The sequence below is a fragment of the Falco peregrinus genome, chromosome 4, assembly GCF_023634155.1.
Source record: "Falco peregrinus isolate bFalPer1 chromosome 4, bFalPer1.pri, whole genome shotgun sequence".
Lineage (NCBI taxonomy): Eukaryota > Metazoa > Chordata > Aves > Falconiformes > Falconidae > Falco > Falco peregrinus.
The window spans coordinates 111,029,068-111,044,220 of NC_073724.1; the positions used below are offsets into that span (position 1 = coordinate 111,029,068).

The 15,153-nt window shown below is 39.3% G+C and overlaps 1 protein-coding gene across 1 annotated transcript in view; it reads right to left on the reverse strand.

Annotated features, from left to right (window-relative positions):
- FAT3 (FAT atypical cadherin 3) overlaps positions 1–15,153 on the reverse strand; it is a 419,039-nt gene that overhangs the window by 109,390 nt on the left and 294,496 nt on the right. Inside the window, 1 exon segment of the mRNA XM_055802271.1 lies at positions 1,631–1,945. Within this exon segment, the coding sequence (XP_055658246.1) occupies positions 1,631–1,945 (315 nt within the window).

Here is a 15,153-nt window from a genome sequence, read left to right on the forward strand (position 1 = left end):
TTTCATCTTCTATCCTGATCCCTCATGCAGCAAATCTGGGAGCTTTATAATGACCCTGTGGGACATCACATGCTTGTGAAACACGCTCACACAGACCATGTTTGATTGCTTTTAAATGGCATCTGCATTGCAGATAAGACTGGTATTCCTTGTATTGCCTTCTTCAGGACCTTTAATTGAGTTAAGTAAGTTTCAGATCATTTCCCCCGTTCTCCAAAACAAATATAATTTAAAATTTTGCCATATTTATTTTCCTTGCTTTCTTCTCTCTGCTGTGTTCATTAAGAGTTGCCCAGCTTGGTGCTAATTCTTTCTAATATGTCCTCTAGAGGGATGGACAGACTTGATACTTGCCTGGCATGCTGTATGGTTTTAGCACAGCAAAGACAAGATGAGCAGCAACAAACATCGGGCTTAAGGAAAGGGAGAATGTAGGTTACAAAATGGGTGCTTTGGTGAACAACATTAATGTCAATCAAAGGGGGTTGATTTTAAAACTAATAGAAATATTTCTGGCTATAAAGGACCATTGGTGTAAATATGCTGTTACTATGCTTGTTAAAAAAAAGAAATATTTTCCCAAAATACCATGCCCTACTTCTTTCTTTGGAAATGTGTTAAGTGGGTTTGGTGCTAACACTCACCACCCTGCTCCGTTCAAGGTGGGCAGGCCCTTAGTGAAAAGATGCTGAAGGTGTGATGAGCTGTTTCAAGGTAGAAAACCTTCAGCTGTTGTGTTATAATAAGGGCCAGATCCCAGACGTGACTTCCAGCTCTGCACAGGGAAAAACACTCACTCACCAAAGGGTGCTCTACTCTGAGCACTAGGTATTTCTCAGTATTTTGATATTTATTCATTTTCCTGTCACAGTTTCCAACCCTATGAAGGTATCCCAACAGAGACCTATTACTATAAGTGACATTGCTTCCTTCATTATGGGCCAGACCACAGACCTCTGACATTTTTTTGTCAACTCCTTTACTACAACTGGTTGGCTTACTGCTGTAGATGAAGAGTGCACATTCAAGTCTTTCGTTGCTTTATATCAACACCACCATCCTGTATTCTTTCTTTCTTTGACCTTGTCTATATAGTTTGTGTTCTGGCAGAAGTATTTTGACAGCTTTCTTTTAACTGAAATTGCTGCCATACTTACCACTCTTTAATGTGGTGAGAGGGTACCACAACACAAGAGTACACAGTACTCTTCCCTAACTTGGATGGTATCAAGATCTTTCCAGGAGGGCAAGCAATTGTGTCCACACAGTAAGTGGATAACCATTTGTAGCTTTATCTGCCCAGCTCAACGTGATACAACTTTGCAAGCAGTCAAGCCCTTGGTCTTCATTTCTGTCTATTAAAGGGAATGACTTATGCCAGCAGTATATGAGTTGACTGAATAGTCTGAGAATAGCTCGCTACACGCAATAGCATGACTGCTCTCTCAGACTCAATTTTTTGGCAGTAGTTGTATGAGAATACTATATTTCTTAATACGGTCAGATCTTACATATAGGTCATAAATTAAACACAGTCATATATCACTCTTTATAGAGAAGGGCCTATTTCTGAAAAAAAAAAAAAAATCAGTGAAATCATGTGCTTGAATGTCAATGAAAGAGCACTTACTGTTAAGATGTCATAACTCCCCGCTGTGAACTGCTTTCTGGAAGAAACCATCCCTGTTTTGGGATCAATAAAAAATTTCCCATCATCGTTTCCATCCACAATGCTGTACGAGATTTCTGCATTAGGGCCTTCATCTTTGTCAAAAGCAAAAGCTCTGTAGATTGGCTCTCCTCTTTTCTTACGGTCCCTCTCTGGCAACTTGATCTGATAGACTTTCTCTGGAAACTGAGGTTTGTTATCATTCTCATCCAGAACCTGGACCACCACCCAAACTGAGGACTGCTTGGGAGATGTGCCCCCATCTGAGACAGTTACCTGAAAAACAACAGCATTAAGGGTTATTCTGAATAGGTACAGTGAGATGAGACTTCATACATTGGAAAAACCATAAGACATAAGGAAAGGCTCTTCCCTCTCCAAACCTGACCTGCAGTTTAGCACACAGAATTCCTGTGTACACAAGACATGCTCGCTATAAATGTGCTCAGTGTCAAACTCAAATATGCCCACAATGGCAAATACAAGAATCCAGAAGATTTTTTTACTTTTGAGATGAACCCAGAACAGGGAACCTGTGGACTAGGAATCTATTTCTCAAAACATACAATCCTTTTATCTCAAGTTCTGAAAGTTTATCTCAAAAGAGAGAACCGGAATTAACCCATTATGCAGGATCCCTGCTTTTTTTTGCAAACATATTTTAAAGTTTTTCAGTCACACAATGAATTTGAAAGATGCATTTCTTCTTAAACCCTAAAAGAATCTCTGTCACTTTTTTCTCATTAATTATGTGGAATTTCGTAAACAACAAAAGGATTTCTGTCAGTTCTTTTCATTCATTACCTGAGATGTGACAGCTCATTAATTCCAAAACTGCTTTATATGATTGTAAGGAGCACAGTGAGGCAGGTAGCAAAAAAATTCTGCTGCATTGAGTGCACTGTACTGCCAGAAACACATAAGAAATAAAATCTTTGAGGCAAAAGTTAATTAGTAATTTAGCTGCAACTAAAGAATAATTACTAATAATTTTCAGTCTGAAACAATGTAAAAATTAAATGATCCAAGATCAACAAGCAGAGTTTTAATAATATGCCTTCAAAATGCAATCAATATGTTTCAAACTTCTCCTTCAATATTTCGATAGCATTTTTTAAAGAGAAAGAAATAAGGAAGAAAGTTATTTCTGTTTGCATGAAAGAACTTCAGATTTCCCTTTCAGGTACATTATGCTAACATGCCAATTCCCACAGTAGCAATTTTTGATGGTAGTGCACCCTTCCCTGCTCATACCAGTCACTGTACATCGGCTGCTAATGCTTTATTTTTCCTTAAATGTTTCTGTGTTCCCTTGCAAATCAGAGTCCTGATGTCCAATCCTTAATCCTTAGGCAAAGCAAAATTTTCTGGGAACAAAGTCCCTTGGCATTGTCTCCTCCTTGTGACAAGAAATCTAAACGTAGGGTAACCCTGATTTAGTGCTGAGATCAGCAGAAAAAACTCAAAATATTCTATGAGAAAGGTCAAAGACCTTTTCCATTTCCTGTATTTCACCATACTTTTAAAAACCGATGCAGCGAAAGGGAGCAGACTGACAACCTTAGGGGCTGAACCACCGCATTTACAGAAAAAGAAATGGTATGGCAATATATTGTGGCATTGTTGAATCCTCCAAATCAGCCCATAACTCATGTGGAGAGTGGAGCCTGTCCTCCCAGCAGCATGCATCAACCTCAGACCTCTTCCTAAGACTGTCACCAGCACTGGCCATTAGCATTGCTGGGTTCACTGCCTCATGATGGGGATGACTGCTGAGAGCCGGACAGGGACCAGCCCCATCCTGCAAAGCCAGGGATGTGCTATCTGTCACTCACTGGCGAGGGCGTCAGAGGAAAGGACCTGCAGCTCATTACCAGTGTTCTCAGCCATCCAGTTCCTACTCACTACACTTTCCAAAATAGCATTTATAATGCCGAAAGGCTGCACACATGGCTGCGAATCTGCCTTTTCACCTGGTGAGAGCGACATGGCTGGGGACCTCAGCCTCTCCACTACCCCAGGAGAACTTCAGAGCTTCTGCAGCAAACAAAAACCAGTTCTGCCAATTCTCTTACTACAGGCTTTCAGCAATAAATAACTTCCGCCCCACTTAGAGGCTGGTCCCCTCTACGTTTGTTCTAGCCTGCTGCAACTGGCCAAGCTCTTGGCAGGAGCACAGGTTAACAAAGAAAAGCCTTTTCCAGGATTTCAGTTGCCTCCACAGACAAAATAACCAGTGATGCCAGGCAATACAGGGTGTAGAGCACAGAAATAATTGGAGACACACTCCAATGCTGGTCAAAAATACTAACAAAATGCTTTTTTGGAGGGTAATGTTCTTAATGCATAGAAAATACTAGTAAGATTCAGGAAACTCCTGTTTTCTGAACAGAATACCACTCAACTTCTTTTAAAAAATGACATTTTCTTCAACCTGCTAGCAGTCACCTACAAAAAATGGTGGGGGTGGTGGATAAAAAGTTTACAACTAACAATAATACAATCCCTGAAGACCACAATGGTATAAAGAGTCAAGTGACTATGATGAAAAACGTACTTAAGTCAAGAGACTGCTCAAGAAGCAAAGCCGTCCTCCTGCCTTACCAATACACAGTCTCACAGTTTGTTAGGTTACTGCTGAAATACTTACTAACATGGTGTTGTGGCAGTAAATACGTGCATGCATTTGTTTGTTTTTGTAAGTCCAAACTTGTGGGAAATCCATTCAATAACAGAAAAAGTTGCACTGAAAATATTTGCTGACAGCTATTTGAAAATAGTAACGGCTATAACATGAAATGTCAGCTAATTAACAGAAATTAACATAGAAGGCCTGAAGTTAGTAAATTCTACTCTGTCTAAAACTTTACATCCCTGGAGAGGAAAATGTTACATAACAGCTAAGGCTTTTTCTCTGGGTAACACTCAAAACTTTTCAAAATGACAGGCTCCAGCGCTCAAAAAGCTCTGAGTGCCAGACAGGGAGCTTAAGTGTGAGTTAAAGCTCTCTCTTTGTAGGCATGTAAATTAATTAATTAAGCCACCCACACAACCAGCGACGTGATTATTTCCCCACCTGTAAATTCATGCCCCAACTGAACCCTCTTTTCTGCTCCATCAGCCTGACCCTAGCCTGGATTTTCAGGTTCCAGCTATAAACAGGGTAAAAGAGCTGCAAAAATTTCCTCCGCTCCTACAGCAGAAACCTCCATGACAACACATTAAGACAAAATAACTGCTGCCAGTTCCAAATTGTTCCCAGATAGAAATGAGGAGGACTAGGGAGGTCATTCAGCACACTGCTCTGCAAATACTGTTTCCATCAGGACACTGTATCACATCAGCAGTTAGGGGCCCCTCTAACTAAGGCAATTTTGCTTCAACCATTACCGCAGTTCTCAGCAAAATCCTTAAACAGCTGGAAATTACTGAAAAGTAACCAGGGAGGGGAAGGAGGTTGGACGCTTTTAGGACAGAGATACAAAAGCTAATTCACAGCTGCTATCTCTGGAAATGTGAAAGGCAGATGTGCAAGGCGCAGGAGAGCTTGCCAGGAGAGAAGATATAATTCAGGACCAGTGAGATTCTTTTGTTTGGAAACCTGCAGATGACACGATGGGGAAAAAAAAACTAGACAAGAAAGGTGATATAGATGAATGACAGAATGTCTCAATATATGCTTGTCACGGCATGCCATCAAAAACTTAACGAGGTGAATCGCAGTAATCAGGATGGGGAAATGGTGAGGACCAGAACTCAAGCTTTCCCAGAGGAGATGAGGAATGGCTGCTTGTTCAGCATGTGCCTTCCTAAGTGCTGAACACCTTCTCGAGCCTATGTGGCAGGTCTGGTATCCAGACAATGGGTGCTGACATGCTGCTTCTTGCCCATGTGCAACCTGAGATGGACCAGCCAGCTACTATCCCCTCTGTCCTTCTGCTTAGATATCGCTGCTCATGCTGGGTCAACACAGCCTAACAGAGGATACAGCCTCCCAAAGCTGGGACATGGCCAAAAAAGCAGCGGAATTTTGACTCTCTGACCAACCATACAAAGGGTTGGTCCATTCACCAAGGGTGGAGTATAGTAAAAGGAAAGTGACAACATATTTAATGGGGTCTGATGTCATCAGACAGCAAGAATAATATGAACTTTATATATACTACTTTCATGGTGAAATCTTAAGAATCACTGCTGTGTCCCCACAAACTACAGTTCCACTACAGTTTTCTTCATTAAAGGAGCACTTTCTGTCAGGAGTCTGCATTTACCCATTGGCTTTACATTGACTTTTTATGACTTCACTGAACCATGTCAGCCAATACACATATAGCCATTGGTTACCTGGAAATTTCTTTGCTAGAGTAACAACATTCACACATCCCTTACAGTGCTTCCTTCAGCTAGATGGATCAGGACAAGACCTCCTGAAATTCCCTCTTCTTACATCAGAGATGTATTTTTGAGGAAAAACACACAAAAATATCTCCTGCAGAGTATGACAAATCCAGTATAATGACAGAACTTCCAAAATCCAAGTAAGGCAATTTCTATTTCTTCTGCAGGATCCGCTTCAGTAGGTTTGGTCAATGGACTTTAAGACTACCTGCCCAACAGGACTGAGAGATACTCTTTCATATTCATGTTTATGTTCAAGTCTGCAGATTTTTAACTACAAAGAGATTTCCATAGCAGTGGACCTTCTCAATGAAAACCAAGGTCAACACTGTTAACATACAACAGCTGGAATGTTAGATATGAAAATCTCGTCTTCTTATGACGATGGGGAAGCCACGGAGGAACGTCTACCATGGAAGTATTAGCTAAAACACAACATCAGCCTAGCAGCCTCTAATGCTGGTGACAAAAATAATTTTGCCTTGAGACAGTCACTCTTCCTATGAACTGGACTGTGACACTTAACTGAAGAAGGTTTAGTTCTTGAATTTTTTCAGAATATGAATGTAACTGTGAGGACCACCCTCCTGAATTAAAAGTACAATATTGAGTCTCATTAACAAAAGCTCATGACTTCCAAGATAATAATTATCTCAGCTGGAGAGAGTAGCTGGCAGGGATCTTACTTCAACAAGTATAACAAGACGATCAGCAGGTGTTCAATGTGAGCTATCGAGCCTTGAGAAGAATGAGAATCTTCTTCCATATAATTCCTTGGGAGGAGGAAATACTCAGCCTACCCAATTTTTAAGTTAAGAGGAACTGCCACATTACTGTCATCAGCATTGCAAAATGCTGAAGATGTCGTATTTGCTTGTTTATTTTCATTCATGTGATAACTACTCAATGCAAAAAGAGGGAGGGAGCTGAGATGCCTGCATCTCATATGAGGAGTACGCATAATGAGGTTTTCGGGTAACAGACTTCCCTTCCTTCCCTTCCCCCAACCAGAAGTGCCAATGTTGCTTCTGAAAACTTCAGAAAAGAGAAATCGGTTGAGTTACTGGAGACAGAAAAATGATCAAAGGGAGCCTGAGAGCTGAGGCATACCCCTGCTGTTAGTGACTAATGGGTTTGTTTCTTCTGCCAATGCACAAACGAGCTGCAATACCTATTGTAAGAGTCTCTGGAATTCAGCCCAAGTAAGAGAAATAAAAGATTATAAAGGAGAGCTCATTGAGGGATGAATGGAACTTTAAAGTCAAATACACTGAATTACTATCACTGTCTACTTCAGAGAGAGGCTAAATTTGTGGCTAAATTCTTACAAGGAAATATTTCTTCTAAAATGCATGATATTACTGATGTACATGTTGAATTATTGCTACAAAGTGAAGGCAGCGTAGCTCAAAGATATACCAAATAGGAAAGAAAAAAAGGTACAAAAGTTGGTTTTTTCTTTTAGTTCAACACAAATACTCAGTTAGCTGTAGCAGACTAGACGCCTTTTCTTTCTAATCCTTTATTTGGCATCTATGGAAAAGGAGCGGGCAGCTGCTTATTTCACTTATCCTAACAGAATGTAGTGCTGTCCCAAAAGACAAATTACTTAAACACTTCTTGCAGGAAAGAGTGCCAATCATATCAATATGATCCATATTTCCTTATTTCCTTCACAATGTGCTAATCTGGGAACTCCTGTTTTCAATCATAAAAAAATTAATACATTCACTCTGGCCAGCTATGAGAAATAAATAATTTAGAGTACATTTTAAATACAGATTATTACTGACACAAACACTCTAGGTGGCTGATTAGGAAAGTCAATGGCTTCCAGCCACATTCAAGCTATAAAACGATGCATAATGGTCTGTTATACCATTTGAGAATTAATGATGACATCAGGTAATTTCAACGCTGTATTGCCAAAAGACAGGAAGGAAGGAAGGCAAGCCTTTTCATTTGGAGTTAAATGCTCCCTGCAGTATCTGCAAACCTAAATATTAGAAGACCGTACTGAAGAAAGAGGCTTCAAATTGTAGCTTTTGTCAGACTCACAGTACTAAGACCAGTAGATGGTAACTAAATGACCTGGCAGAATGAAATATCAAAATGGGTGACTTAAAGGTCCAGAAACACTACTACGACTACTACTACTACTACTACTACTACTACATTTATTCTGTTACACGTTATTCTACAAGCTTTTTTTGAAAATTGAAACAGTAAATGAGTCATAAACTCTGAAAAGAAACTTAAGACTTGCATTTTAGCTTTAGTAACAATACAAGGAAGGATCTGCATAGCTCTTGACAGTGACTCCAAAGGATAAATAGTAATTTTCCACGGGCATTGCTTTTAAAGTTCATTACATCTCGGAGATCCTGGCAACCTTTGTTCATCAGACTGTATTTGTAGTGTTCTTCAATCAATAATGCGAAGGAAGGTGCAGAACCAATCGCTACTCCATTAAATTCCCAGGACAACATATGCTATTTTAACATAGCAGCTCCTTCAAACAATCTCAGAACGTATCTTGTGCTTTTCACTAAGTAAGAAGAAAATCATAGTACTCAGGGCCAAGCTCATATAATTTTCTTTTTGACAAACAGTAGATAAAACTTCGCCCAAGTGACTCTAAGCCAGTCACTTTCTAGAAGACCAGATGTGCCTCTTACTTCCACTGGTGGAGTTAAATATGGAAAATCTTCACCTCTACTGTGTAACAGTACACACTAACAGAAGTGTGTAATCACTTATGATTCAGCAGAAATCATCTGGTAAGAAAAAGCATTGCTCAGCTAAGACTTTTCCTGAGCTTCTAGGTGATAACACCACCATCAGAAGTGGTGCATGAAACTGCATGTACCATATCCCATGCTGAGCAGCTCATAACTAGAAGGCTGGAAAATTTGAGATGATCATAGTAGAAACAACAACCTCAGTCTCCAAATATCAACTGTAATGGTCTTTTGAGTACATCAAGAATTTCTTTCCTTTGTTCATGAGGCTAGAATAATGAATCTTGCTACTCCAGCATATAATGAAGAAAAATTTGGAAAGCAGAAGGATACACTCCAAACAGTCCTCTGATAATATCTGGACCCAAGAACATTTACCCACCTTCAGACCGACACCTTACAAAGAAGATAAAGACTGATATGCAATTGCTTAAAAATAATTTTTATAGGCACATGGAACCTCTTTAGGAACAACCTATTACCAAACAGAAGTATAACTACCCTCATAGCCTCTAAATGAGAAAGAAGATAAAAGTTGTGTATTGATCTTCACAGTAAACTTTGAAGATGGTTTTTAGCTCCTGCTGATAGTGAAGATTATAATCAGAGAGCATTGTGAACAGAAAATAAGCAGCAATCAAATCTGAGAATATTTCACATCAAGCAGCTTTAAATAACATAAAGCTTGCAAATTAAGATATTTATGAAGTTTAATGTTAGTAGTAATCTCTATGTCAATTTTAATTCCATTCATACCTGAATATCTACTTCAGCCATTTATGGATTTTGCTTTTTTTGTGATAAGAAACACATGTGATGTAATATTGATAAGCTCCCCTCTATCAGATCTACCTCCACAGATAATGCCCTTCTCCAAAAATTTTATCTCAACACTCAGGAAATACAGTAGCTCTCAGTTTTTGTGCCTCAGAAAAGGTGTGCCTCAAGTTCTAAGCTCACTGTACTGACCTTTTCTCAAACATTTAAATACTCTTAATTTTCTATCCACAAGTCACTTGATTCTCATCTTTACTATAAACAGGAACCAAATACCCTCTCCGAAGTTCACTCAAAATTATGAAGATTGTTACACATTCCCAATCTTTCCTTTTTTGTATTAGACCAGTCAATATGTGTAATCATGTGAGAAAAACATCCTGGCTGTTAATAAAGCCACAAGATTTTATCCATGCTTCCAAGATCTTTTCCTAACAATAATTCGGTTTATGTTTTAATGATCAGCAAAAATGCTGTGCTCAAAAATACATGCTGATACATTGCCAAAATTTAATCAAGCTATAGTACTAGTCACCGTGAAGTTAATCAGGCAGCAAAACAATATATACTTTACATCCTTACTTGGGTGTGCAGCTGTATCAGTTTGTAGTACAGGTCCCCAGGTATTCAAACTGATGGGAGATGAAGGCATAGCAATTCTTTTAGCAGAAACTCTCAAATTTGGTGCAGGTGATTTCCCGTGTGTGACGAGCCCTCCATCTATTTTGCAGTAAGTCAGCAGCACTGCCTCATGCTAATGTGGCACAGGCTGTTGAACCTCCTCAAAGAAAAGATATAGTACGAAGGAGCTTGCACTGCATGCCCTCTAGAAATATTGTGGCATGCTGTTTCTGTTATAATAGAGTAATAACTTCAACTAAAACTTTCAGTCTTCAGAGGAAATCCCATCTTCTCTCCTAAACAATAATATTAAGACTTACTTCTAAACAATTTTTGTCACGCTGACAGCCAGTGTCTGCTGACATTGGATGAAACACCCTTAGGTGAGCCTCTGTGATGGCCAGTCTTGAAACAATATTGTTATTACTTAGGAGGGAATAGATTTATTCGGCAACCAATGAGATGAAAGAGATACACTGTAATTCCTTATTTACTTTATAGGCAAACTGCATCCAAATTCTATCCTGCTATATGAAGCAGAACGAATATTTTCAAAAAGAAAGATAAAACTTTTTTTTTTTTCTCAAACTGCTCTAGCAAGCAGCACTTGGTTGTGCTAATAGAGGATGACACCACCCTGTCTCTGGAAGAAAGGCAGGCTAAGATGCATCCAGCCCCATCTCGAGCTCCTCCTCCAGCCATTTGTTCTTTCCTTGTCACCAGTTTGCAGCCACCTTCACCCATCAATAAACTGTTTGTGCATCTGTGCTATGAACAGGGCTACTGAAATAATCAGTGTTTAAAATGAACTGCCAAAAGAAAACAAAATCCTCCAAAAGGCAGATGGTTAATGAGTGATGGTGGTGAGAGAGCAAAACAAAGAGAGGCATGCCAGGTCCCCAAGTCAGGATGGGGGAGATTTTTTAAGACGTTTTGGCCACTGAAGGAAAATGCAATTGCATAACTACAATTTTGGTGATAAATTCTGCAATTTCACTACAGATGGTAACTTATTTCCTGCACCTCCTCTTAAGAAAAATCCTTACATAGAATTCATCACTTACCAGCAAGCCTGTCATCAATACCAAAAATAAGCAAAGCCAGAACCATTGATCTCAAGGTAAAAGACTTTGTGTCCCATCAGTAAATGCTGAAAATACCCAATTTCCACCTTACACTATTTTTCCACAATATGCAAGAAATAATGAATGCTCTCCATCCACACATGCATGTAAAACATTTCAAAGACAGTTTTATAGCTGATGGCCTGACGAGTAGCCTCTGACATTTAAATGCAATTTAGTTTTCTCAGGGTAAAAAATGAAGCTTCTAAAGTTTTATGTTCAAAATAAAGCTTACCAGTTCAAAACCCAATTAATAAAAAATTCATTTCTTAGCCAGGTAGAAAGTATATAAAATCAGACTTTTAAGGGGTACAGGCTGTTCCAAATTTTTGATCCTGTAGAGATATTCTAAATTTGCAAAAAGCAAAAATGTCTATTTTAGGTCTCAGAAATGTATCTGGCTTTATTGAATAGTCATTCAGGAAGATTGCCTTGACCATTTTCATTAATCTAAAAGGAAAAAATGAAGACATGATATTTTCTGTGATATTCAAGTTATTTGATAGAAGTTTCTTTGGTTAGCAATGAGATGCAAAGTAAAATTTTAATCAACTTAGAGGACAATATGACAGCAATTACGCATTTTGGAATAAAGTAATTTTTGGAGTCAGATGAGGACTACATCCTAAAATACCATAAAAACTAGTATAAAAATGCTCAGAAAATCAGTATGAAAAATAAGGAAAATAAGGTAAAAGAGATAAGAATAAATAAGGAGGCTTGTTGTTGGGGCTCTTTCCAAGGCAGTTTTTTTTAATGACAATATCATCCTGGTTTTGTCAGACCAGGTTAAAGTAAACCACATCAATAATTGCTTTGATTTTAGCAATAAAAAAGTTCTACTTCTTCATGCCTACTTCACAACTTTCTGTGACAAATTAATTTTAGACAGATAATAAGCATTAATTGGGCCATATTTAATCACGGTTTCATCTAACAGGCAACACAGACAAACCTTATTATCTCAGTCTCCGCTTGTCTTCAATTTTAAGTGTCCCATAAATATCTACTATACAGTTTACATTGACATGTGGTCAATTTTACAAGCTGGCTGAGAATCAGCATGGAATTACACACAAGGGGAAAATGTAGATTCTGATTTTGAAGCAGAACTCATATTCTTGGACTACCTTTTTGCTTTTTCCAAATTCAGCTTCCAGCTTTGAAAACTCAGCCTGGAAAATGGGCTCAGGTATTATGTCTGGTATGAAAGATGTGAAACTGAAAATCAGATAAGTGTTCTGGTGATAAAGGATGAGAGCCATCAGTCCCTTCCCTGATGGGTGCATTAGACTCTGTGTTTCATCAGACATAGTAACAACCTTGCTTTTTTTTCACTAGACAAGACTGACACAGCTAAGTGTACACTTAGGGACCAGTCCACTGTAATCCTATTTTTTGTGTAGTCAGTGTAGTTCTCTTTCCAGCTCTACTGAACCTCTACAAACCTCCACCAACACCTGAACAGCCTCAGCACCCCCAACTGCACCATGGACGGTGGGATCCGCACGTGCTGCATGGCTAGAGACGCACAGAGAAAGTCCAAAACTGTTTCCCTGCTGAACCAAGCTTGTGCTGTCTGAGCAGCCAAAGAATTACAGGTATCTTCTTGGTGGAGAAGGACCTGGCCAGATGTGAAATCCTTTGATTCGGAAATCAATGGGAATTTTCCCATTGACTTTGGTGAGAACAGGGCTGCATCTAGAGCTTAACAACCTCCTTTCAGTAGTTTTTCTTTCTCATTCAGCTTCTGTCCAGCCCTGGACTCCAGTTGCACAAGTACCTGGAAGCTGTAAGCCTTCGACTAAAGTGTAGAGGAGATGTGTACGACTGCAGCACCAGAACCACTGTATGCATTATAACTGACTACTGATGATAAAAAAGAATCTTACTTTAACACCTTGGCAAATATAGGATTTTCTGTTTACTTTAAAGAAACAGCAGCTTCATATGTAATTATTTTCTCTAACATTACTTTTTTTTCCCCTGTTGGCTGAATCCGTTACATTATAGCCAGTGATCCTGTGTACAGCAATGTATATGAATAATTTTCAGAATATGTCAAGACCTACTGCCAACATAAATAAGTAGGTGTGCCTAGAGGAACAAGGTCATTTAGGGGCAATGATACAACAGGAAAACCTGTCCTAATGTTTTAACGTTCCAAATGTGTTGGGGAAAAAAAAAATAATCCTGGCCCAAAAAGTTAAATTTCCCTGTGTAACCCTCAGAACACATTAAAAATGTTCAGGTTATTAATATTAATTAATCAATTAATACTATTATAATCAATTAATTATACAGCGCCTGCAGTCCTGGAAAGGGATCTTTACGTGTCTGAATAATAAGAAGCTGACATTCTACTCCTGCAGTGCAGGAGGAATTTTAAAATATGGCAACTTTTAAAATATTCTTAGCACTGTGATTCTTCTACAGAATTAGTCTTTAACATGCATTTGGTTTTTGCAGCCACAGGATGGCATTCACTGCTGTGCAAAGGGTCAGTGAAATGTAAGCAGAGCCTAGGAAGCGTGCTTTCCATCTGGGGAAAGGACATATTTAATCAAAAATTGCTAATATAAATTTACTGCTTTCTACTGATAACAACCATTTATTCAAGAATGTAATATCAAAATCTTACCATGCACAGCCTTCAAGGTTCATGTTCTTACCACATGGACCGCAAAGCCCTCAACAGATACTTATCTTGCCAGGCTCCAGTAAGCTGGGACCTTCTGAAAATACAGAGCAGCACGTCCAACTCGGGACACCAGCAACTGCATAAATCACTTCAGTTTCACTTCCATGCTTTATGAAGTCACAGTAGCTCTTCAATGGATTTATACAGGCTCATAATTTACTGTTTATTTTCCCATTAGGTCAGTATACAGGGGAGGTGTTGACACACAGCATATCAAAGGGAGGACAGCTGGAGTGAATGAATGGCCAAGGTAATTGGATTACAAATACCAAAGAGCACGGCTGAAAAGCCAGGTATATCAACCCACACATACTTTTCCCAGCTGTGAAATGAAAGTTAAGAGCAGGGGCAATCAGCTACAAGTAGTCACAATTTATAGAACTGTGTTTGAATTCAGTGGCAAGTAGCATCCAATTAACTTCAGTAGAGATGTCTAACGCCACTAGTAAAACGACTGGATTTAGAGTGATGAGCAAGAATGTCAGACTGAGACAACCCAGTAATGCTATTAACCTTTGTGAGATTGCCCCGCCAATAGTGTGGTCTGGGGGACAATAAAACACTGCATGAGGCAATATGCCCAATTTGGTAGGGCAGGATTGATAGGTGGGAGAAGAAGGAGAATTTTCCTGGGTTCGTTTTATGGGCCTCCAATTAGCCCTCACTAGGTGAAGGGAGCTAAAGGGGGGACACAGGAGGAGTCCCTCTAATGAGTAGCTTTGTTGGTTTGAAGCAGAAGAGATTGAAAAAGCAAAGTTTCAGAAGCTGCTTTGAGATTGTCTCAGGAGGTGTTAAAGGGGCTGGTACTTAGTTGGAAATAGCCATGAGAAAGCTCCTGATTTGTGGGAGTTGTTGAACAGCACAAGTGCATCCTGTCAGGATCCGTACAGGAGGCGTAATCCCTTGGCACAGAGAGATCAGATGTGTCAGTGCCATGTGCTAATCCTCATGGTTAAATGCTGGGGTCAGGACTGCAGATGCTCACTCATGATGTGGGGTCCTGGCTGGCACAATCTATAGATGCTGCCACTGCTTCCTTTGAGAAATTGTATACAAAATATAAATGTACTTGTTCTCCAAAAGTGCATCCAGCTTTAGAAATGAGGGTATTAACAGCAGGTC